Genomic DNA, 25,583 nt, shown 5'->3' on the forward strand with positions numbered 1-25,583 from the left:
TCTCTGTCTCCTTAAATTGACCCGTAGGGTATGTTTCATTTTGTTCATATGTGTACTTGTGTAAATTAGTTTATATGGTTAAATAATTTATATTTAGAATCATGGCTTTGTTTTCTTCTTTTTCTTCTTCTTTTTTTTTTTTTTTTTTTTTTTTTTTTTTTTTTTTTTTTTTTGAGACAGTCTCGCTCTGTCACCCAGGCTGGAGTGCAGTGGCGCAGTCTTGGCTCACTGCAACCTACGCCTCCCAGGTTCAAGTGATTCTCCCGGCTTAGCCTGTGGAGTACCTGGGATTACGGGCGCCCACCACCATGCACGGCTAATTTTTATATTTTTAGTAGACAGAGTTTCACCACGTTGGCCAGGCTGGTCTGGAACTCCTGACCTCAGGTGATCTGCCTGCCTCAGCCTCCCAAAGTGCTGGGATTACAGATGTGAGCCACCGCGCCAAGCCTGTACTTTTTATATTTAAGTTATGTATAGTTTTATGATACTTAGTTTGAAGAGAAGCATCGTTGCTGGGATTACAAGCCTGAGCCACTGCGCCTGGCCTCACCTGTTGGTTCTTTGTGTCTTGTACAGCAGTTTTACAAAGTACAGCCTTTTACATATATTTTTTCATGTAAATGTGTTTTAAACAAACTGGATATCCAGTGGATGAGGATGCTGTTTTAGGTTTTGCCTGTCTTGTACTCATGCAGCTATCTTGTTCACCTGTGTGCAGGACTACAGTGTGCTGAGTAGAAAGAGTGACTGGCAGGTAGGAGACTTGGCTTTGCCACCTCTTTTAGCAAGTTCCTTCACTTCTTTGAGCCTCAATTTCCTGAAGGGATGAAACTCACTCCCTGTGTAGGAACCATGGTCTGTTTGTTTGTTGCCAATAAATGAGATGATAGGATGAACCCATTCCTGTTTTTGCAGTTTCATCAGGGTCAGAAACCATTTCTGCTGTTTTTCCTTAATGGAATCATACAATTTAGGGATGAGATGTAGCTACCTTTTGCAAAATCTAGAAAACATAACAGCCATATATTCAAATTAATATCTGAAAATGAGCAGAAAATGACTAAGAGTTTCAGATGCTTTGTTTTCTGGTTTTGCTTTTGTTTTACCTTCCCTTTTGTGTCCAGTGCTTAGTGATACCGATATTGATTCCACCTTATATACTAGAAGCCCTCTATAAATTGTATTTGCTGAGTAGTAAAAGATCGAGGTAGTATCTTTTTTTCTGTCTTTGGCAATTAATTGTTCTCAGCTGGAAGGCACAGTTATCTTATCCCTACAACTGAGGCCACTGGAATCACTCTGAAAATTTATCTAAACCTTTGTATCATTGTTTGTGAACAAAAATCTTAATGCTGTGGCATATTTTTGAGTTATGGGATTTAAAATGCTGTTTTATAAATTATTATAAAGCTGAATTGCAAGAATACTGGAAATGCGAAAAAAACCTTGAATGTACTTCCATGGTTGATATTCAGCCATGAAAAAAGCCATCATAGAATATTAATACAAAAATTGTGCTTCCTTTGACCTGTAGGCACTTGCAAATATGTGATCCCATTGTGATTCAGTTTTCTAAGAAAAATGACTCCCTCTCCCCACCGTACAATCCCTCCCCCTAGAAAGCTCACCTAAATTTCTTTCTTTTTTCTTTTTTTTTTTTCTTTCTTTGAGTCAGGGTTTTGCTCGCTCACCCGGGCTGGAATGTAGTGGCGCTGTCTTGACTCACTGCAGCCTCCACCTCCCAGGCTCAAATGATCCTCCCGCCTCAGCCCCAAGTAGCTGGGAATATAGGCGTGCGCCACCATATCCGGCTAATTTTTGTATTTTTTGTAGAGATGGGGTTTTGCCATGTTGCCCAGGCTGGTCTCAAGCTCCTGGGCTCAAGTGTTCCTCCCACCTTGGGCTTCCAAAGTTCTGGGATTGCAGCCATGAGCCACTGCTCCCAGCCAATTTATTATTCTTAAGCTTCTAAATTGGCGTGTAGTGGCCAAGATGCATAAAATGAACCCCAAATTCTAAGCTAAAAACTTGTTTGACAATTATAGGTTAGTTGTTCATAGGGAATTGTGAAGTAGATCTGGTTCACGTAGGATTCCCGAGGATAAAGTAGCGTGCAGACAAGCAAAGAAAAGCAGGAGGATAAATTATTTATCTGAAATGACGTATAGTCACATCTATAATTAAGCCCAATCAAATAGAGTTTGAAAAGTTAAAAAAAAAAAAACTCTGAGAAACAAGTGATAAAAAATGACCTTGGTACCCTTGAGGTGGAGCAGGATTGTGTAGCTAAATGTTTTTCTCTCTTGGGGCCCTGTGGGGAGTCACCACCAAGCCCACCAATATTTTATTTTTGAAAAGACGTAGCTTCTTGCAGACATCACGCTGGCTTCAGCTTGTTTCTATATAGGCTTTAGAAATAGTGCTGTCCAACACAATAGAGCACCCCAAATGTGGCTGGTTCAAATTGAGATTGCTGAAAGAATAAAATATATACCAGATTACAGAGCTTAGTATGAAAAAAAGCAAAGTACTTTATTTTTAAAAAGTTTTAAATATTGATTACATGTTGAAATAATATTGTGAATATATTTTGTTAAATGAATATATTATTAAAGTGAATTTTACCTGTTTCTTTATACTTTTTTATTGTTTATCTTATTTTTTATGAGCTTCTTGTTGTATCTTTTTACTTTTTTACTGTGTCTTCTAGAAAACTTAAAACTTACATATGTGGCTCTCATATTCATATTAGATAGCACTGGTCTATGGCTAGGCTTTCCTAATTCCGAAGCACAGAATTAAGAACATAGACACTAGAAATCTTCCAAAGAAGGCGATTGGCCACAGAGGCTGAGCCTAGTGTGATATCCAAGACTAGTTTATGGGATTCTTCCTATGTTAGTTGAGGTTTTGTTACGAGACAGAAAGCACAATGTAATTGAACAGGGAGAGTTAAATATAAAGAATTATTAATGTACAACATGGGATTAAGTACTAAGGAGTAAAGAGACACTAAAGAATATAGAAAGAGCAGATATTGGGAGCAGCCCTTCCCGCTAGGGCTGAGGCAGAGCACCTTAGGACAGAATAAATTTGGAAGAAGTTTCCTTCTTTACCTTAGAATTGAGATCCAGGCCTTGGAGAAGGCACAACCTTGGCCCACTTGATGGTGAAGAAGGTTGAGCAGATACCACAGGCGAGGGGGAGCCACCCATAGGATGCCAGCAGAATTCTCTCGGAAACTGCCCTGTGGATGGCACTGGAACTCGCTATGGGGGTAAACACCCTTGGGTGCCATGCCTGCTGCTAAATGTGGCAGGAACAGAGAAGAATACACAGGAACTGGGGAGAGCAGCCCCTTCCTCCTCCAGTTGCCCTCCAGCGTGTGCTACTGATAGACTTAACGTTATGCCAGTGGTCAAAGAAACTGACGGTGTTTGCAGGGCCCAGCTCCAGTATCATAGAGCGGGACAAAAAGGCTGAATTTGGAGCGGAGAGGCAATAGATTGATAATGGGTGCACTTCATAAGTGTATTGCTCTGATTTTTAAATAAATTTAGGTAGTTTGGCACCAAGATAGAATATTTTAAAATAGGGCTCTGTAGGAAAATTTAGGACGTCGTCACCATACCTAAACATTCTAGTTGGATGAGAATCTTTCGTTTTAAAAGACTTAGGAATTCTCATGAGTTCTGTTTTCTCCTCTCTTTAATTTTAAACAGTGAATATTAAATAGTTAGGGGGCCAGTTTCCAGTAGAAATGCGGTCTTGGTGTTTGCTTCTTTCATTTGTTTTACTCATTGCTTTGTTTATTCCTGGTAGTGTTCGACTACAGTTATAGAGATTACATTCTGTCCTGGTATGGAAACCTCAGCAGAGATGAGGGACAACTTTACCATCTGCTCTTGGAAGACTTTTGGGAAATTGCCAGACAGCTGCACCACAGACTGAGTCACGTGGATGTGGTTAAAGTTGTCTGCAATGATGTTGTGAGGACTTTACTCACTCATTTCTGTGACCTGAAAGCTGCTAATGCCAGGTAACTGTTATAAGCAACTTACCCCCTTTTTTTGCATTACATTTTTTTTTTTTTAATTGAGTAAGGGGTCAAAGTCAAGATAAAACTCTAGAATAGTCTGCCTATTGCTGGCACTTGCTTGAAAATGTAGATTTATTAAGGGGGAATAATTATTGTGTTCTGATAGAGTAGTTTTGTTTTTCACTTTCTGCTGGAAAACCACTTATAAATACAATTAATTCTATAAATAAACAGTAAAATGAATTTTACTGAGCCAGCACTGTGATGATCTTATAGTATTATGAGTACCTAGATGTAAAAAATTTAAATATAGTGTTTTCTAGCATGAGCAGAGTGAATGAGTTTACAGTATTTAGACAAATTTAAATATGGTTCATGTTTCTTTTTGTGAGTCCTGTGTTGAACTCTGTTGCATCACGATATCCTGAAAACTGATTTTCAAAGGTACTTAATATTGGAGCTTCTGGGCTTTAACTAGAGAAATTTCATTATGAAAGTAGCTAATATTTAGGCTTATTAGCCCTTTGTATTGTTACATAACAGTTGTACATATTGGAGCTTGTAGGCTTTAATTAGAGTAATTTCATTATGAAAGTAGCTAATATTTAGGCTTGTTAGCCCTTTGTATTGTTATGTACCTAACAATTGTACATAAAAAGCTGTCCAACTGAAATGAGTAGCCTTCTGCCTGTGTGGATATGGACACGGTTGGAACAGGAATGGGAATAGTTAATGTGGCCTATTCTCGCCTTCAGGGAAGAGGTAAAGTATTTAGATAACGTCACCCTTCCGCCCTGTGATGCTGTTCTTGTAGGCGACCTTGCTGCTGAATGCGGCTGTGCAGCAGGTCTCCATTCCCAGCTGTCTTGCCCCTTCCTGTGACTCTTCTTCCTTCCCTCAGATTTATGAGGCCAAAATCCACAAAGCCGTGACATGCCCACTGTTTTCCAGCCTGCCACCCCTGTGTTTTGCGAACTTTTTTTAAAACTATGACCCACTGTGAGAAATTCACTTGATATGATGACCCAGTTTCATAAAACAGTACTTTTATTACCTCTAATAACTTTGACACTTTTTTTTAACATTTTAAAAAATTAATGTTTAAGACCAACTCAATTTTATTTTCTTAAAAGTCACAGACTATGGTTTGAAAAACATTACTGTAAAGCAGTGATTCTCAGACTTTTTGTTCCTGGGATTTCTCTACATTTTTAAAAGTTTCTGAGAACCTCAAAGAGCTCATTTCTGTGGGTTCTGTCTAGTGGCGTGCTGGAACTGGCGTGTACTGGCATGCAGGAGTGAACTGTGCACAGGTCTTCCCAACTTTTGGTTCAGTTATGCCAGATTGGTAGCTTGAAATGGGCCATGGTGAGAGTATTTACACCATGGAATGGGCAAATGATCCAAATCAGAGCATTTTTTTTCTCAGGAGAGCCAGCATTTACCAGTTCACAAGTCATCGTATCTTTTGATATTTACCATATTTGATATTTAAAAACTAGGAATTTTTAAAGTGCAAGAGTACACGGTACACTTTTCCTTAGCTATAAGAATGATGATGTCATCTCACATCATGTAGCCTGTGGAAACTACTATGCTTGGAAGAATGAGAATGAAAAAGACAAATGACCTTTTTATATTACTACAGTTTTAACATCCCAGATCCCCTGCAAGGATCTTGGGGACACCCAGAAGTCTCTGGACCTCCGTTTGAAAACTGCTGCTTATAGAGAAAGTAACTTCCAGTAAGCGGGGAGGGGTGTGAATCAGTAAGGAAAGTGAGAGAAATAGGGCTCTTGGGTTACCTCCTAGAGTCTCAAAAGCTTCAGCCTCTGCTTTCGAAGTGTTCACCAACCTCTGCAAGCACCTGCTAATTTGCTGTGGTATCCATTATTTCAAGTGTTCCACAGTCCCTCTTGACAAATACTGTGAAAGACTTGTTTGAATTCAGTGAAAGCTCATTTGAAAGTATGTAAGTGATGGTCCAATAGAGGACAGTATTCTATCTCTCTCTCTCTCTATATATATATATATTATTTTTTATTTTATTTTTTTCTTTCAGACAGTCTCACTCTTTGCCCAGGCTAAAGTGCAGTGGTGTGATCTCGGCTCACTGCAACGTCCACCTCTCAGGTTCAAGAATTCTTGTGCCTTAGCCCCCCGAGTAGCTGGGATTATAGGCATGTGCCACCACACCCAGCTACATTTTGTATTTTTAGTAGAGATAGGGTTTCACCATGTTGGCCAGTCTGGTCTTGAACTTCTGACCTCAAGTGATCCACCTGCCTCAGCCTGCCAAGGTACTGGGATTACAGTGAGCTACTGTGCTGACTTGAGGACAGTATTTTAAATCAATGTTTATTCCAGTTAGAAAACTGATGGGTTTAGATTTGGGAGAAGAGCAAGTGGTTAGAAAAATTCAGTGGTTTTATGATTATCTAATTTCAACATGAGAATATATTTTTCATCCAGACGTTTACTAGCTTTTGAGATTACTGCTTTTGTGGATAATATAAATATATGGATAAAGCATCAGAATAATAGAAACAGAAAGTGATTTAATATTAGAAGCTCCTTCTCTTTGGGCTTCTAGTTTTCTTATGCCAAGGATAGATTTATTTCACTGGCATCTGGGCTATGCCTAGAAGCTCTAGTTGATGATAAAGAATAAAGAACAAAATAAAGAAAAAAAATTCTACCACATTTCTCAATGGATTATGGATATTTGAAAAAGTACCAGTAGGTCACTGGCATTTTTCACATAGATGATTGTGTCCTGGAGAACCAATATTGTCCGTGTAGCATCTTATACAAACCATACAATGAGACCGGCAGACAGTGAGTCCAGGTTTAATGGCAAATAGCTGTATCTGCCTGCCCCAGGTCAACAGTGCTCTTGCCCTAGAAATCTCCAGTAGTGTGCAGATGTCTGTTGGCTGCAGAATGACGTTGGTAGCCTGGGTAGCACCCAATTGAATTGGCCACTATCAGACAAAGAATAATAAATTGCCTTAATAAAACAACACATCCTTTAGTTGACTGGTGGGCAATTGTTCCTGGAGGCAGCTTTCCGGTCAGCCTGTATTTATTTCTAGACCATCATTCTATTGCCGCTTTAAGCCAATCTAGATCACATTTAATTCTTGCCTCTGCTTCCTCTTCCTTTGTCCCATCTGTCTTGCTCCAGCATGTTTTGGGAAAATCTAAAAATGATTGCTTTTCTACTATTATTTCAATAGCATCTTTAATTTCGTAGTTTTCTTCTTTGCTGGTCAAGTACTGGCGTGCAGTTTGAGGGAAAAGAAGAATGCTTTTTTTGTGTGTTTTCCTTCTTTATCTCTGACATGTTATTTTTCTTTGTAATTTCTGATTGTGGTGTAATGTAAAGAGCTGGGACTTGAGATTGAAGCAGAGCAGGACTTCAGAGAGTTATTTCTACCCCTTATTACCTCTGTGACGTTGACTGTTCACATAGTCATTCAGATCTTAATTTTCTCATCTGTAGAATACAAGTGATGAGGTCTACTTTTTGGTGTAGGTAGGAGGATTAAGTCATTGTACATTTGAAACTTTTTAATAAAATATTAAAGTCCTTTTGCTTACTCAAGGAATGAGAACCCAGAGGTAAGTAGTAGGAATTACACAAACAAATGATTGATCCACACGGAACACAATAAGGATGCTGCGAAGACTGATGGCTACAACCCACCAGAAGGCTAGTAGACGTCTCCTGCCACAGAAGCAGCCTCACCCCTCGTGATGCTTTCTTGGCTTTGAAGCAATACTTGATGTCCGCTTTCTGGAGCACGTCTTAGGAATATCCTTCTCGGAGTTAGTGGAGGGATTCCAGGGAGAGATCTGCCTTTCCTTTTACTGTAGATCGAGCTGTTTTGGCGAGCCCTCTGGCCTTCGGCTCAGTCAGAAGGGTTTTCCCTAACTTAGCTGTAGGAGGGAGAGGAACTTGAGCAGTCTGAGCACCAGGCTCCTTTGTTGTCTGCCTTCCACTGATACGGAGAAGGCACTGTGTACTCTTTGAGAGGGATTTTGATATTACTTAAATAAGCTTCTCTGGTAAAAGTGGATTTTTTCTCCAACTTCCTCCAGTGCTTATTAACTAAATAGATATTTTAAAAAAGAATTACCTTTAAAAGTGCTCAACATGATAAAGGAGTAGCATCTTAACCTTACTATAATAAAATATCAACCTAGCTGGCAGCAAAGCTAGAGTTTAAAATAATTGAAGATGCCTTTTTTAAAAAGTCAGCATATCAGTATATGCAAAAGGCTTCTTCTAAAAATTTCTTTTCATGTCGTTGGCTTTACACGTTAGGATGGAATTCCTCCAGGTTGTACAAGACAGAGGAAACCTTTCTTTTCTAGCGTTATACACTCTAGAAACTAGTCTTCAGTCTCCAGTGCAAAAATAAATTTCAGTTAACACCTGAGAGGCACGAGTCATAAAGGCACTAATATATACTACTTTCATTTCCTGTGCGGTACCTGGTATGTTTCTCTCCCTCTGTTTCATGTTTTTTTCTCAGTGTTACCTACTAGTTACTGTAAGAATCTCTTATATTTTGCCTCGTTATCTAGAAGACATTAGAAAAAGCAGCATCCCAGGCTTTCCTGAATCACTATCAAGATACTTTGGGAAGGGAAGTATATAAAGTTCTGTTTTCCAGTCCTCTTCACTCAGATCCTCCAGATTAATGGTCCTGGGATGGAGTCAGTACTGACAGGGAAGTGCATAACCAAAGTTGTCAAGACTGGCTGAAAAATACTTGGGAGCCTCACAGAAGGCAATTTGCCAACAAATTAGATAACGTGGAGTTTATAGACCCTCTGGCTCACTAGAAATACCTGTAGGGTTTTTATCCTGTGATCTCCCAGTCAGAAAGCAGGCTGGCGACCTTGGTTTATGCTTTGTTAGGTGTTTTTGAAAAATGAAGCTGGAGGTCACACTTAAGAAAACATCTAGAAGACTTAAAAATTACCTAAATAAATACTCGTACCTTTTTAGATTGTTGCTATGATTTTGGAATTATCTGTGTACCCTTTGATGCTACTGAAGCTAGTCGTTATGATTTCGTTTGAAATCCAGAAAGGCCATGCGTTTGCATGTATTCTAGCAAAAGTTTTCCAGGTTAGTTGATGGTTGAGGAAATTTGATTGTTGAGGAGATGGCAGAGTTACTATAGCCAGTGTGTTTCCCATTTGAAATATTTTTTACCTACTAGTACATAATTGAATTGTTTCTAGAAATTTCTCTCCTCCTTTTTCACTCTCTTTGTTTAGACATGAAGAACAGCTGAGGCCTTTTATGTTGCACGCATGCTTGAGGAACTCAGATGATGAAGTAAGATTTCTACAGACGTGTTCTCGGGTTCTGGTGTTTTGTCTCCTCCCCTCAAAGGATGTACAGTCTCTCAGCTTACGTATAATGCTTGCAGAAATTCTCACAACAAAAGGTAGACTTGTACAGTTGATTTTACTAATTCAATAAGTGTGCAAACTAATGTGCTACATACTAATGTGATAATAATTTATATAACACCTATGCAGACCTTGTTTACTGTTGAACATACGGGATTTGAAGTATTTTCAAAATTTTGTTGATGTCTCTCAAAGTATTTGGCCACACAGGATAAACTTACATTTTTAATATGACATATTGCCAAATACACAGTCCATTATGTTGTATGTTTTGACACAGAAAACCAGTTCTTATGCTCTCCACAGGGAAGCATTCATTTATGATAGCTTTTGAGTTATCTAGGCCAATAATATGTACATTAATGAAAGTATGCGTGTGTGTGTGTGTATAATAGCTATATAATATCCATAGTGTGTATGTTTATATATTACGTGTGTGTGTATAATAGCTACATAATATCCATAGTATGTATATTTACATATTACATACGTGTGTGTATAATAGCTATATAATATCCATAGTGTGTATGTTTATATATTACGTACGTGTGTGTGTGTGTGTATTCAAATTCTTTTTTTTTTTTTAAATAGAGGTGGGGGTCTTACTATGTTGCCCAGGCAAGTCTTGAACTCCTGGGTTCAAGTGATCCTCCCGCTTAGGCCTCCCAAAGTGCTGAGATTACAGGTGGGAGCAACCATGCTTGACCACAGTCAAATTCTGATTAGTATATTTACTTAAAATTTCTTTGCTGTATGATTTATTTGTAATGCCTATATAGTAATGCATTGGTTAACAACAGGGATATGTCTCAAGAAATGTGTCATTAGATAATGTCATTGTGCACATATCATAGAGTGTACTTACACACCTACATGGGATAGCCCACTACACACGGAGGCAATATGGTGTAGCCTGTTGCTCCTAGACTGTAAACCTGTACACCACATTACTCTGCTGAATACTGTAGGCAGTTGTAATACAATGGTATTTGTGTATCTAAATATAGCAAAGGTACAATAAAAATACGGCATACAAGATAAAAAATAGTACACCTATATAGGAGACTTACCATGAATGGAGCTTGCGGGACTGGACGTTGCTCTGAGTGAGTCTGAGTGAGTGGGGAGTGACTGTGAAGGCCTAGGACATGACTGCGCACCACTGCAGACTTCATGAACACTGTACACTTAGGCTACACTAGATTTAAAATTTTATTTTCTTCAATAAATTAACATTAGCTTACTATAACTTTTTTGCTTTATGAACTATTAATTTTTTAAACTTTTGACTCTTATAATTAGTCATTTATCATCATTATCAAGTATTATGTACTGTACATAATTGTATATGCTGTATTTTTATACTATTGACAGTGCAGTAGGTTTGTTCACACCAGCTTGACATCATTAAATGCTAGAAAATTTTCAGCTTCATTATAATCTTATGGGGGCTGCTGTCATATATTCGGTCTGTTGTTGACCTGAATGTCATTATGTGGTGCATGACTGTATATAATTTTGTGAACTTGGAATAAATAAAAAGGAACTGTGGCACAATATAATGTGATTACTTGAAAAAAGTTAACTGTATCCAAGGAAATGCTTAGTCAGGATAAGAGAAACTTTCCCTCATCTCAGTCTCAGACAAATAGCATTGCGTTTGAGATGCAGTGATTATCTCATTTACCATCTCAGGATAAGCCAGCTGTGCCCATCAGCTATTATAACCAACCACAGAGCAAAGAGGAAGTTTCAAATCTAAAGTTAAAGGATGGCTTTGTAATAGTGTCATTGACTTTTTAACTTCCTCTCTAAGGTCTGTTTTAACCACTTGGGGAGAATGTTGACTTGCATCCTTTGGCAGACTAAGTTTGCCAAAACATATTGAAACTTATAAGTAATATAAATAAATAAAAGAAAAAATCAGTGTACCTAATTTTTTTTGGGTTTTTTTGTTGTTGTTTTTTGAGACGGAGCCTCACTCTGTCGCCAAGGCTGGAGTGCAATGGCGCGATCTCGGCTCACTGCAACCTCCACCTCCTGGGTTCAAGCGATTCTCCTGTCTCAGCCGCCTGAGTAGCTGGGATTACAGACGTGTGCCACTATGCCTGGCTAATTTTTGTATTTTTAGTAGAGACAGGATTTCACCGTGTTAACCAGGCTGGTCTCAAACTCCTAACCTCAACTGATCCACTTGTCTCAGCCTCCCAAAGTGTTGGGATTATAGGCATGAGCCATCGCGCCCAGCTTTAATTTTGATAGTTTTGTTAGCAACTTGAGTTCCAAATGACTTCCCTTCATTATTCCTTTACATTTCACTTATTTATTAAAACGACTACTTGATTATAGCCACAGATGATAACATATTTGGAGGGATAGGCAGCGGTATGTGTGTGTGTGTATACATTTTTGAATTGTTTATTGTATTATATAGATATTCCTCTGTTTGGCTACTTGGAAAATGTTTTCCAAATATGGTTTCAATTATGTGATGTATAAACAATTCCCTTAAAGAAGAATACCTTTCTCAGTGGCGATTTCTTCTTCTTCCTGTAGTCTTGAAGCCGGTAGTGGAGTTACTGAGTAATCCAGACTACATTAACCAAATGCTGCTTGCCCAGCTGGAGTACAGAGAGCAGGTGAATGAGCATCACAAGAGAGCCTACACCTATGCCCCCTCTTATGAGGACTTCATCAAGCTCATTAACAGCAACTCTGATGTGGAGTTCTTGAAGCAACTAAGGTATTTGGTCTTCAATTATAGCACAGCAACAACTACTGATTATCATCCGCTGCCTAGTTAGGTTTAAAAAAAAAAAAAGTAGGCAGGGAAGCAGAAATAAAACAAGTCCATAAATCTTACTATTTGGTGACAGCTAAATTTATCCAGCATCACCTTAACAGTGTGCTTAGAATGAATTTTTTCAAAGTATTAGGTTTTTCAAATACAGTTGACTCTTGAACAGTTTGGGAGTTGGGGGCACCCACAGTCCCCACTGCCCCCACCCCCAGTCAAAAATCACATACAACATTTGACTTGGGCCTAGCACAGTGGCTCACACCTGTAATCCCAGCGCTTTACGAGGCCAAGGTGGGCGGATCACTTGAGGTCAGGAGTTCAAGACCAGCCTGGCCAACACGGTGAAACCCTGTCTCTACTAAAAATACAAAAATCAGCTAGGTCTGGTGGCACATGCCTGTAGTTCCAGCTACTCAGGAGGCTGATATATGAGAATCGCTTGAACCTGGGGGGTGGAGGTTGCCGTGAGCTGAGATCATGCCACTGCACTCCAGCCTGGGTGAGAGAGCAAGACTCCATCTCAAAAAACAATAAAAATAAAAAAATAAAAAATGACTCTCCGAATACTTAACTACTAAATAGCTTACTGTTGCCCAAAGCCTTACCAATAACATGAACAATTATTAGCACCTACCTTGTATGTTATATGTATTATATATTGTATTCTTACAATAAAGTAAGCTAGAGAAAAGAAAATATTATGAAAATCAGAAAGAGAGAATATATTTACTATGCAATAAGTGGAAGCAGATCATCATAAAGGTCTTCATCATCTCTTCACATGGAAGTACGCTGAGGAGGAGGAGAATAAGGAGGGATTTGTCTTGCTGTCTCAGGTGGCAGAGGCAGAACAAAATCCTGTGTGAGTGGACTCATGCAGTTCAAACCTATGTTTTTCAAGAGTCAGCTGTAATGAGGCTATAATAGATTGAAAGCTCTTCAGATGTCAGGAGTACCTGCTTAGCTGCTCCGATGACTACCTTAGAAAAGCTTTGGAAGGACTTGGAAGGACATCAGAAGGAGATGATGTGTTTTTAAAGTACAGAGTAGAACATTGTGTTGGTTTTTGTTTGTCTTGGACAGTACAGAGGCTTGGGTTTGGGAATAAGAGGTTCTAGATTAATTATTTTGAGAAAACACATTTGAAAATACCATAGGAGTATCTTTTATAGGGGAGCGCAATGTCCGTTGTTATACCTGAGATATTTTAGGGGTGAGTGTATGTTTTTGTGTTTTTTTAAGAGTATATACGCATTTAGTATGATTATATAGTCTTGTCTAGTTTGTAAATTTTCTAGGCTTCTGTTTCTCTACTCTTCTTTTTAATGTTCCCAAATGATAATACATGGGAAAGAAAGAAAAGTCTTATATGTTCGTTTTGTTTTTCATTAATAATTTTGGTGAATCCCTGATGGAAAAGTAAAATATTGGTTGAAATTGGGTGTTTGAATTAGTTGAGGGTTTAAAACTTGTGACATTCACTTGTGAACTGGGGTTAACGTTAAGATGACTCATGCTGTTTCATTTTCTGATTTGAATAAAACACCATCTAAGGAGACATACCTTGTAGATGCCACTGTGTTCTTATATATGGTGTCATATCTTAATCTAGGTGTCACAGATACATAATGACGGGTTCAATTTACAAATATATACCTCAAATACATAATGACGGGTTCAATGTAAATGGATTTGTTTATAAGTAATTTAATTTTGGGTATAATATATATCTGATACAGTATCTGGAGATTTTATGTTTCTCTTGCCATGCATAATTTCAAAAGGCTACATGATATTCTTTATAGATTTGTTTTTATTTATGTCTGAGTCTAGACATTTCTTTTTTGTAAGTGTGACACTTGAGCTAGAACCCAAGAGCTGGTATTCCAGGTTTGTTATGTGAGGCTTACAGGTTACATCCACTCAAGTCATCCTTATCCCAGCGTCCTTTGATTCCTTTTAAAGTGTCGTTCTATAAAAGTGAAAGAGCTCACAGCAGTGGAACACCCTTGTTGCCTCTCCTCTCCCTAAAACTGCACACACACACACACACACACACACCCCAAACTCTAGATGTAGGGATGCTATTCAAACCTATACTCGAATACTCATCCACCTGGTGCTCTCATGCCTGCCGTTCCCAGATTTGCAGTGCCTGGTGTGACAAGGTAACATGATGACTATGCCCCACAACATTGTAATTTCTTCCTAAGACATTGTTTATGAACAGATAATTCATGTTGATAATTTGTGGCTTCATTGAATTCCTGAGCATTTTTCTTTGACCAAATAGTCTTTCCACAGTAAAGGCAGATGTGGACTGTTTGGTAACCCCGAGCGAGTTTAAGATAACAATCGAGAGTCAACAGTGGCAGATTAAGAGAATCGGTATTCCTTGTTCTTACAGACTTGTGGGTGAGTGTTCTATTTTGTGTGCCAAACTGAAGATTCCAGCACTGCACATAGGGATGTATTTCATAGTTAATGGAGGAAACAGAAAGGCATGAGATTTTTTTTTTTTTTTTTTTTTTTTAAGAGACAAGGTCCTGTGGTGTTGCCCACACTGGACAAACTCTTAGGCTCAAACAGTCCTCCTCCCTCAGCCTTCCAAGTAGCTGGCACTACAGGCGAGCTCCTGATTTTTTAAAAATCAGAACTAATTATTTCGAATGATCTACTACTGGTTCTCTAGCACCATCTGTTATTTTGCATCTTAACACAGTTCCTGTATTGTGAGATGAATGAATCTTGATAAAAATGAATGGTTTATCTTCTTCAAAATGTACCAGCCAAAGATTCAGAACTATTTAAATACTATATACAGTTCATCATCTGGTAGATAAAGAAGTAGCTAAAAAAAAAAAAAAAAAAAAAAAAAAAAATCCTAGCACTTTGGGAAGCTGAGGAGGGCAGATTCCTTGAGCCTGGCAGTTCAAGACCAGCCCAGGGAACATGGCAAAACCCCATCTCTACAATAAAAAAACAATAAAACTATGGTGTACGTTGCTCCAGCATGATTGAACAGCTTACTTCTTTTGCAGTAGGAACATCATGGATTGCCTTAACTCGATTGACCAAAGATTACACCGAAGTTCTGATTTTACGTTTTTCCTTTCCCTTCTGATATGTGATGAAACAAAAATAGTGTGAGCCCTTACCTCTTTCTCAAAGATCACTTCCTCTTGACATCATAAATAGGGCAAGATTAAAGGGATAGCGCCCTAGGTGCCCTGAGAAGCAGGCCCTTTGGTCTTGAGCACTGAGGGACTTAAAAGGCAGTAGAAGTGCTAAACTGAAGAATGCCTTTAAAAAAATGAGATATGATTCACATACCATAGAATTCACCACCTTTAAGTGTACAATTCAGTGGTTTTAGTGTATTCAAAGACTCTGTGACTGTCACTACTATGTAATTTCAGAATATTTTCATCACCCTAAAAAGAAACCCTGTGCCCACTAGCAGTCACTCCCCATTCCTTCCCTTCCTGCAGCCCTTGGCAACCACCAGTCTGCTTTCTGTCTCTATGGATTCGCCTAGTCTGGACATTTCATATAAATGGAATCATGTAGTATGTAGCCTTTTGTGTCTGGTTGCTTTCACTCATTGTGTTTTCAAGGTTCACTTGCATTGTATAGCATATCAATGCTCCATTCCTTTTTTTGGCGGAATAATATTCCATGGTGTGAATATAGCACATTTGGTTCATCCTTTCACTAGTCCATGGGCAAGCTGGATCGTCCCACATTTAAAGGATGCCTTTTGAGTGACTGTTGAGCATCTTCAGTGACGTTGTCAGTGACTGTTGATAAGTGAGAGTGAAATAAAATGTTGCAGTTCCTAACCTCTTTCTAGTATGGCCTCCTGCCACGGCGTACCCACCGCCGCCAAGGAGTGACGGAACACAGGCACCAGGAAGGTGCATTCGTTTTGTGCGCTATTCCCGTTCTGTGTGTTGTATGTTCCTCTGTCTTCCACCTTATTACTAGGCTTTGCGTTTCCAGCAGAGTTTGCAGAGTCAGTGGGAAGGGCACTTGGAGGTATTTGGATTAGATAATCGAGCTTGTTAGGTGACTAGTCTATTAGAGGCAAAAGGAATCCATTCTCAGATTTAATTAGGTTGGATCCTTTTACAAGGGATCTCAGCTCACTGCGACCTCTGCCTCATGGGTTTAAGCGATTCTCCCACCTCAGCCTCCCAAGTAGCTGGGACAACAGGCACACGCCACCACACCAGACTAGTTTTTCCCATGTTGGCCAGGCTGGTCTTGAACTCCTGGCTTCAAGTGATCTGCCCACCTCAGTCTCCCAAAGTGCTGTAATTACAGGTGTGAACCACCGTGCCCAACTGGAGCTGTTTTCTTAATTCATAGACTGAGCTATTCTGTTGTTTTTCTGGTACAATTATAGTACTCTGCTATCTGACTTTATTGGTGTTTTATGTTACTATCTTCAGATTGCTCTCAGTATAATTTTGGGATAGGCTGCCTGAGGCAGGTAATGTGTTTTATTTAGACTAAGCAGTTGATGTACCTATCCACTTTTATTTTTTACGTATTTGAGAGATGCATATTTTCTAAAGGAAATAAAGTCCTTCAACTCTGTTAGGGAAGAATGCACTAAAAACAAACACAAAAAACCTTGAAGGTGATATTTATAGTCCTGGAATAGTTTGGTTATTTTCTGAATCAGCATGAAGTACTTTCACAGTAGAACTAGAAATGCATCTTTCAAATATACTTAGTGGTTTTAACCTTGACTGTACGTTAGAACCACTGAGACCTTTTAAAAAAGTAAGTTGTGTATCCCAGTAGCTTTTGTAGCTTTTCCTTTTTCTTCTTTTCTGGATGCAGGGTGTTGAAGTGAAGATGTGGTGGTTATACTTGTGTGATATTTTGAATTTTCCGTTGTTTTCTGGTAGGAGCAGTGACTGACTCTGCTAACAGCACAAGAGCCAAAATGTGAATGCCATCCTGGTTCAGGATATTAAAGGGCAGCTGGATAGGTTTCCCACGGTTGGTGGGGGTGGTGAGGGATGCCACAGTCAAGGAAGGCAAACCAGAGCTCAGAATGAAGGTGCATCTATTAGTGAAACTCACAATTGCCATTATACTAGAGAAAAGACTGAGTGTTCCCTTGTTTTGAAGATAAAGTGGGGTCAAAGCAAACATTACAGTAGAAATTAAAGGTCTGTCCTTTCAGAACCTCTTATAAAGGCGCGGGTGGCTTGTGGCCCAGGAAAGCATCCAGTGCTGCCTGCATTGTATAATCCTGCAGTGCATTGTAAACTGTGTGCTAATGAAAATGGTTTGCTCTTCCACAAGTAGGTGCCTCGGCTTCACCCCTAGGAATTTTTATCTAATTGGTCTGGAGGGGAATCCGGGCATCAGGATTTTTTAAAAGCTCCCCCAGGTGATTGTAACATGCAACTAGTATTAAGATTCTCTTGTAAATGGAGTATTCTTCCACCTGCTTCCCATCTGAAGTCTCGACTAGACATCCTGTTGTATAATTCATTGCACTCTAATTATTTGAAAACCAGTTGTACTATTTGAGATACATGGAAACTCTGTTGAGGAGAATATTGACTGAAGTGGACACCTCATTTTTTTTTTTTTTTTTTTTTTACCACGTTTATTGCAATGAACAAAGGGTGTTTTCTCACTGACCTTCCTGAGAGGCATTTTTAACCTAAAGTTGCTCAATCTTGGTAAAACTGACATTTAGGGCTAGATAATTCTTTATTGTGGGAGGTTGTTCTGTTTATTGTAGAATTTTTAGCAGTGTGCCTTGCCCCTACCCACTGAATGCCAGCGGTATTCTGCTGTACCCCTACAGTTGCGACAAACAAAAATGCTTCCAGACGTTGCCAAGTATCTTAGGAGGAGAAGCTGCTCCTGGTTGAGAGCCACTGACTTCAACCCATGAATAGATTGGAGGTACTTAAATTACTTAGGATCCAATTCAGCGGAAGGTTACCAAAAACCTCCCAAATAATGATGGCATCCAAAGTATAGCAGCTTTTTCCCCAGATTGATTGAGGTACGCGTGACCAATAAAAATTCTGTATATTTAAGGTGTACAGCGTCATTTATTTATTTAGAGACAGGTTCTCGCCATCACCCAGGCTGGAGTGCAGTGGTGCAATCACAGCTCACTGCAGCCTTGACCTTCTGGGCTCAAGGGATCCTCCCTCCTGCCTCAGCCTCTCAAAGTGCTGGGATTACAGGGGTGAGCCACCATGCCTGGCTTATATTTGATGTATGTACACATTGTGGAGTAATTACCACAATCAAGCTAATTAACATATCAATTATCTCACATGGTTACCTTTTTGTGTGTGTGGTGAGAACACCTAGGATCAACTCTTAGCAGATTTCAAGTATGTCACACGGTATTACCAACTATAGTCACCACGCTGTGTGTTAGCTCTCCAGGAGTTACTCACCTTTGTACCCTTTAACCAGCATCTTCCAGTCTCCCTACCACCTTCAGCCCCTGGTAACCACCATTCTACTCTCTGCTTTTAGGAGCTGGACTGTTTCAGATTCTACATGTATGTGAGACGATGCAGTATTTGGCTTATTTTATTTAGCACAGTGTCCTCCAGGTTCACCCACATTGTTGCCAGTGGCAGAATTTCCTTCTTTGTTAAGGCTGAATAGTAAAGCAGGCAGCGCAGGACTTGTGGTATGGGGGCTCCATCCTTCTCAAGGACCCAGTTTCCTTCCAGCTCACTGCTCTGCCATCCTAAGAGTGTTGTCCAGAGTTTTCGTGGTCCAGGGTGGATTCTAGAATTTCACCCATCATATCCTAATTCCAGCAAGCAGGATGAAGGCAAGGAAAAAAGATGACAGAGGTTATACACTGGCGGTCTTTTTAAGAGTCTCGCTCTGTCACCCAGGCTGGAATGCAGTGGCGCGATCTCAGCTCACTGCAACCTCCACCTCCCAGATTCAAATGATTCTTCTGCCTCAGCCTCCCAAGTAGCTGGGACTACAGGCATGCCCCACCATGCCAGGCTAATTTTTGTATTTTGGTAGAGACAGGATTTCACCATATTGGCCAGGCTGGTCTTAAATATGGCTATTGTTTATTATCTATGGGATCCTGGGTAAGGGAGGGAGGCCACTGTGCCGGGATAATTTTTGTATTTTCTGTGGAGATGAGGTATCATTATGTTGCCCAGGCTGGGTCATAAACTTCTGGCCTCAAACTATCCACCAACCTTGGCCTCCCAAAGTATTGGAATTACAGATGTGAGCTACCACGCCAGGCTGCAATTTTTTTTAAATAGAGAAAAGCTTATAATAACCAAAATGCCTAACAAAAAGGGTTTGGTTAAAAAGATTTTTGGTATATCTATACAATGGAATACCATATATTGGTCATGGTGTAGCATTAGAATATTTAATTGTGCTGGAAAATATTAATTATAAATTAGTAAATAAAAAAGGCTCTAAGGCAATATGCATAGCATAAACCTAGTTTTATAAAACAAAAACATTATGTTTGCATAGAAAAAGGTTATAAAGATAGTCCAAATGTTAATAGTGGTTAACTTTGAATGTTGTGCTTTGTATATTTTCTCATTTTCTTTAATGAACATATGCTACTTTAGAGAAAGTAAAAACTGATGCAGACTGAGAAAGTCACATCTGCCCGGTCATTTATCAGACTGGTATAACAGACACCAAAGCCACCTACAAAGTAAACAGGAAACAATATTTCCCCTAAGTACCTGCCATGGCAGTAAAGTGTCATGATGATCCCCTTCTTTGTGCTTTCGTATTCCCTGAGAAACTTTGTTTTCAAAAATCTTCAGCTGCCGGTTCCTGTTTGGGATTGTATCGGTCAGCATGACAGATTCTGCTTTTGCCTGGATCATCTAAGTCAGCTTGACACAAAGCAGCAGCTTTGATTTACGACCCAGAGGCAGAGCTGCAGTTACCGGGTTTCTGGACTCAGTATATCTATCTGACAGCTTTCAGGAAGTGAGACCCTGGATCCCCCCAACGTTGACCCCTTTACACAGCCCTGCCTTGAGCCTATCAAAATGCTGCTTCATTTAAACTTCACCTTCACTCCACTGTTCCCTAGAATCCCATAGTAATGTTATGTTTTCCCTCGTTTGGAGAGATGCCCCACAGCTTCCACTGCTACACTGTCTCTTGCTCTTTGTGGGGGTCAACGGACCTGAGTTTGCTGGACTAGAGTGATCCTGGTGGTCTCAGGTTGACTGGGCTAAAATGCTTCTGTAATCAGGAAAAAGTAAGGCTGCTTCAAATTTATACATGTTTAACAAACATGTACACATACCATTTCCCCAGATAGTACATATCTAAAGACTCAGTAACTGTGTTAAGGAAGAATAATAATGAACATTGATTGAACTCTCACCGCGGGGCAGGCTGTGTTTTAAGATTTTTAAGGGTATTATCTAATTTAATGTGTATAACAACCCTTTGAGGAAAACGTACTATTATTACTCTTTTTTATAAATGACAATCTTTAGTTTTAGAAAGCTTAAATCATTTTCCCAGGATGACATAGTGTGTGTTAGAAACAGGATTTGAACACAGGCCATCCAGTGTGAGAGTTCACATTCTTCACTACTCTGATACACTTTCTCAGTTATCCAGCAGTCCCTTTTCGTAGTGCCATGGATAGGAAAAAACTTCAGCTTAACTGACTAAAAGCATCATGGCTTTATTTATTCACACATTCTTTCACTGAAGTCCCTCTAACAAAAACATTCCTAGCCTGTGGCAACTCTGAAAACATTATTATAAAATTCTTTAGGCTGGGTGTGGTGGTTCACGCCTGAAATCCCAGCACTTTGGGAGGCCAAGGCGGGTAGATCACTTGAGGCCAGGAGTTCAAGACCAGCCTGGACAACATGGTGAAACCCCATCTCTACAAAAAGTACAAAAATTAGCCAGGCATGGTCGCGCGCACCTGTAATCCCAGCATTCCAGAGGCTGAGACACGAGAATCGCTTGAACCTGGGAGGTGGAAGTTGCAGTGAGTCGAGATTGCACCACTGCACTCCAGTTTGGGCAACAGAGCGAGACTCTGTCTCTAAATATAAATATAAATAAAAATTCTTTGTTTTTTCATAGGCACTTGTAATATGTATGGTATTCTACTCCATAATCTTGCTAATTTTTATAAAACATTGTTTTAAACCATTTATCACATTGCATACCTGAGACTAAGGTTTGGCCATTCTTTGACTTTCCCATGAAATTACAGCATGTGCATGTCTGGACAGGCTGGAGGGCAGTGGCGCAATCTCAGCTCACCGCAACCTCTACCTCCCAGGTTCAAGTGATTCTCCTGCCTCAGCCTCCTGAGTAGCTGGGACTGCAGGCGCCAGCCACCATGCCTGGCTAATTTTTTTTTTTTTTTTTTTTTTTGTATTTTAGTAAAAACAGTGTTTCACCATGTTGGCCAGGCTGGTCTTGAACTCCTGACCTCAAGTGATCTACCCGCCTCGGCCTCCCAAAGTGCTGGGATTACAGGCATGAGCCACCCCGCCCAGCCTCGAATCTATGAATATCTAAGGTGATCACTTTGAATTGCTATGTAGCGTTTCAGTGAGTTTGAGATTGTTGGGAAGCGTTCAGAAACACAAATTTGCTCTTTTTATTTAGCCAATTGTAAAATACCAAAGAGAGATGAGGTGGCCGCTCTGGGGAGCAGATGGCAGTTATCTTTGTGTGACTTTTCCTTATCACTGGGACAAAGGATACTGTAGGTAGGATCTTGCCAGAGTTGGAAAACAGCTGAATTCTTGTTATGTCCCTCCTCCCTAATACTTGACTTTACATTGTTTTGCAAAATATATACCAACAATCTGTGCACTTTTGATCAAGGGAAAGTATACAAATATCAACCCTCCTGATTCTTGAACTGAACTCAGCACTTGCAAAGTCGTATCCTCCTCTGGAGAAAGAAAGGCAAGTGAGTGCCAGCTAACTCTGGAATCCCGTGTCCTCAAGGATAGCCAGCATTTGGATATGTTTGGATGTATATATTGTATAGTTTTGTTGAGAAAAAAACAAGAATGAAAAAGTCAATCATTTCCTCTTGATATCCAGTAACAGTGAATTAAACAAATTCAATAATCATCTTCAGATACCCACTGTGTGCAAAGTGCTGTGTGCAGAAGGTCTGGTGAGTACTAAGATGAACTGGTTACACTCCTTGGATTCCACCCCTTGCCCTCAAGTGTTTGCAATCCAGCACAAGAGACCCATGTGACTATAAGTAGCTAAGTAGGAAGCAAGATCCTAAGACTGGAAGTGGAGTGTAAAGCACCAAGGAAGTGGGTAGGAGCAAATATTTTATTCTACAGCAGGGAAATCTTAAGAAAGCTTCAGAGAGGAATGGCCATGAATGGAGTGTTGAATAAGAGTTAATAGGATTTCAGCAGATAAGGGGAAGTGATGGTGTGCAGGAAGAATCAGGAGTACTGTTAAGAAGAAGGAGAAATATTAATGAGAAGGGAGTCAGGAAAGACCTGGAGTGTGTTCATGGTATCACATTTGGTCTGGTTTGGCGGAAACAGTATGCAGGAGGGATATAGAAGGCAGTAAAGCTGGAAAGATGATCTGGCATTGGCCATACTTATGTACTTAGAATAACCCTAGAGAAGATAAGTATTAACCTATATTGAATTTTAGAGTAGCAGGAAAATGGTTAGGAGCATGAGCTTTAGAAGCCAGGCAGCCCTGGATTGTCATTCCGTCTCTAGGACTGAAAAGCAATGGGACCTTGTATAGATCTCTTATGAGATCTCATAGATCTCATAGAATTCTAATTTCCTTCTCTGTAATGTGGATGTAACTATAGCACCTTATTATGAGGGTTAAGTGAGATAATGTAAATTAAAATATCGAAACAGGTAGCCAGTACAATCTATGAATGTTAGCTGGTATTACGTTATAATTTTATGGTTTCGTTAAAACAAATTTTTAACTCTTTACTTGGATGGTGTGTATTTTCTTTGGTACCCTTGATGACTCATTTGTTCCAAAGCATGAATCACTAAGAATATCAAAAGAATAAATTGTTCAAAATATTATTTGTACCTGTTAAGTGTTAGAAATGTTGACTCTTGTTAGTTCATTAATATCTATAGAGTGCCTACCATATGCTTAGTGCCAAGCTATAAACTATAGGAGAATGTAAGACAGAACTCCTGTGTTTAAGAGGCTCTTGATCTAGTTGGGGAGAAAAAAGTAGTATATCTTTATTATACATAAAACTATGGTTTTGTAGTTTTCAGCCTACGTTCTTAGGCTCAAAAGTGTGTCAACATTCTTTGAAGGTGTATTAGGCCTTGAAATGACTGAGTACACCGTTTTCTTTGTTCACAGCATTCTTTGTGGAAGTGTGACTCTAAAACAGCAATATGAAAGAGTAAATAGTTACTACTATAGAGCAGAAGTAATTCAGGATTTCAGAGAAGACAGATATTGGTGTGCATTATAGGGATGGGGAAGACTTGAGGGAAGAAGTAATATATGTAAGATCCAGGTAGGTGGACAAGTAGGAAGACTGCCTTCCAGCAGGAAACAAAGCGTAAGACTGTAGTTTTGAGAAGGCAATATAGAAACCAGCCTGGCTTAATTAGGTTCACATTCATAGGGAGAAAAAAAAATGAAGTTGTTGGATAACAGAGCTAGTGCCAAGTTGTGAAGGGAATGCAGGCAGGAACGTGGGGTTATTCATTTGGGGAGGTGCAGGGGGTATTGAACAAGGGAGAGATGAGGAGAGTGGTCCCGTAGGAGGGTGTGTTGACAGGTGCCCAGGTTGGTTTGGATGGGAGAGAGGACTGAAGTCAGGGGGACAGATCATTCAGCCATTGCAGTGACCCACAGGAAAGAAGGCAGCCTGAAATGGTGGTAGCCGGAGGTAGAGTAAGCAAGGAGCTTGTTTAAAGGCATTCAAAGGACCATCCACAGGGCTTTGAAACTGGTGTTTATTGGTAGTGTAGATACCTAAGATGATTTTGAGAAGGATGATGGTACTAGCAGAGAAATGGAGAGGTAAGGAAACCTTACTATGGAAGAAAGAAGGTTAGTTCAGCTTGAATAGGCTTAGGTACACAGGTAGATAGATACAACAGCTTAGAAAAAGTTAAAAATGACTCATAAGTCTATCATTTTAACACCACTGCCCTTCATTTCATCTCTATTTTGTCTCGTACTTCTGGCTCATATATACACAAAGATACATATTTGCCATCATAAATGTATGTGCCATTTTGCATTTTAAAAATTAGTCTGTCATAAACATCTATTTTCCTATAGTCTTTATTATTATAAGTATTACTGGCTGGATGCTTTCTGTTTAATCTGATATGTCCTGAAAGCAAGGACCATATTGGTGGTGTTCATTTCTGTCTGTCTAGAACATAAGAAAAGATTAAGAAGCGTTTGTTTAATGAAAGCATTATTGGCCGTACTCATTATTGACCATGAGTATTTTCATGTGTTTCTTTGTAGAACTTGCTACAACAAACATGTATATGATAGTTTGGGCTTTGGGTTTTTATGTTTGTTTTTTTCTTTTGTTAAACTGTTACCTTATGATAAATTCTTGAAATTGGAATTGCTGTGTGGAAGCATGTTAAGTCTTCCTCAGAAAGCTCTCTATCAGTTGGAGTGGCATTTGGCCACAAGACAACTTGACATGCAGCAACTTAAATGAGATAGGTGTTTATTTCTCCCATGTCACCACATGTCCTGAGATTGGTAGTTGGGGGCTGTTTTGATGGTTCATGATGTCATTGGAACCCTGAACTCCTCCTGTCTTCTTATTGCATCATCCTTAGCTTGTAGTTTTTGTTTTTGTGTGTTTGAGACAGGGTCTTGCTCTGTTGCCCAGGCTGGAGTGCAGTAACACGATCATAGCTCACTGCAACCTCAACCACCCAGGCTCAAGTGATCCTCCTGCTTCAGGCTCCTGAGTAGCTGGTACTACAGGTGTGCACCACCACGCCCAGCTAACTTTTTTTTTATTTTTAGTAGAGACAAGATCTCCCTTTGTTTCCCAGGCTGGTCTCAAACTCCTGGGCTCAAGCAATCCTCCCACCTCAGCCTCCCTAAGTATTAGGATTATAGGCATGAGTCACTACACCTGGCCTTTTTCTGTTTGGGGGTTTGTTTTGTTTTTTGAAGAAACAGGGTCTTGCTCTGTCATCCAGGCTGGAGTGCAGTGGCGCAATCATAGCTCACTGTGACTTTGAACTCCTGGGTCCACTCGATCCTTCTGCCTCATCCTCCAGAGTAGCTGGGACT

General features: G+C 39.7%; 1 protein-coding gene across 5 annotated transcripts in view; it reads left to right on the forward strand.

Moving 5' to 3' along the window:
• Positions 1-25,583, forward strand: part of SNX25 (sorting nexin 25) — a 153,214-nt gene that overhangs the window by 42,813 nt on the left and 84,818 nt on the right. For all 5 annotated transcript variants that reach the window (XM_073017764.1, XM_073017765.1, XM_008000439.3 and 2 more), the window contains exons 3-5: positions 3,826-4,042; positions 9,338-9,510; positions 12,032-12,218. In XM_073017764.1, coding sequence (XP_072873865.1) covers positions 3,826-4,042; positions 9,338-9,510; positions 12,032-12,218 — 577 coding nt within the window. The remainder of the gene's footprint in view (positions 1-3,825; positions 4,043-9,337; positions 9,511-12,031; positions 12,219-25,583) is intronic.

Source organism: Chlorocebus sabaeus, chromosome 7 (genome assembly GCF_047675955.1).
Source record: "Chlorocebus sabaeus isolate Y175 chromosome 7, mChlSab1.0.hap1, whole genome shotgun sequence".
Classification (NCBI taxonomy): Eukaryota; Metazoa; Chordata; class Mammalia; order Primates; family Cercopithecidae; genus Chlorocebus; species Chlorocebus sabaeus.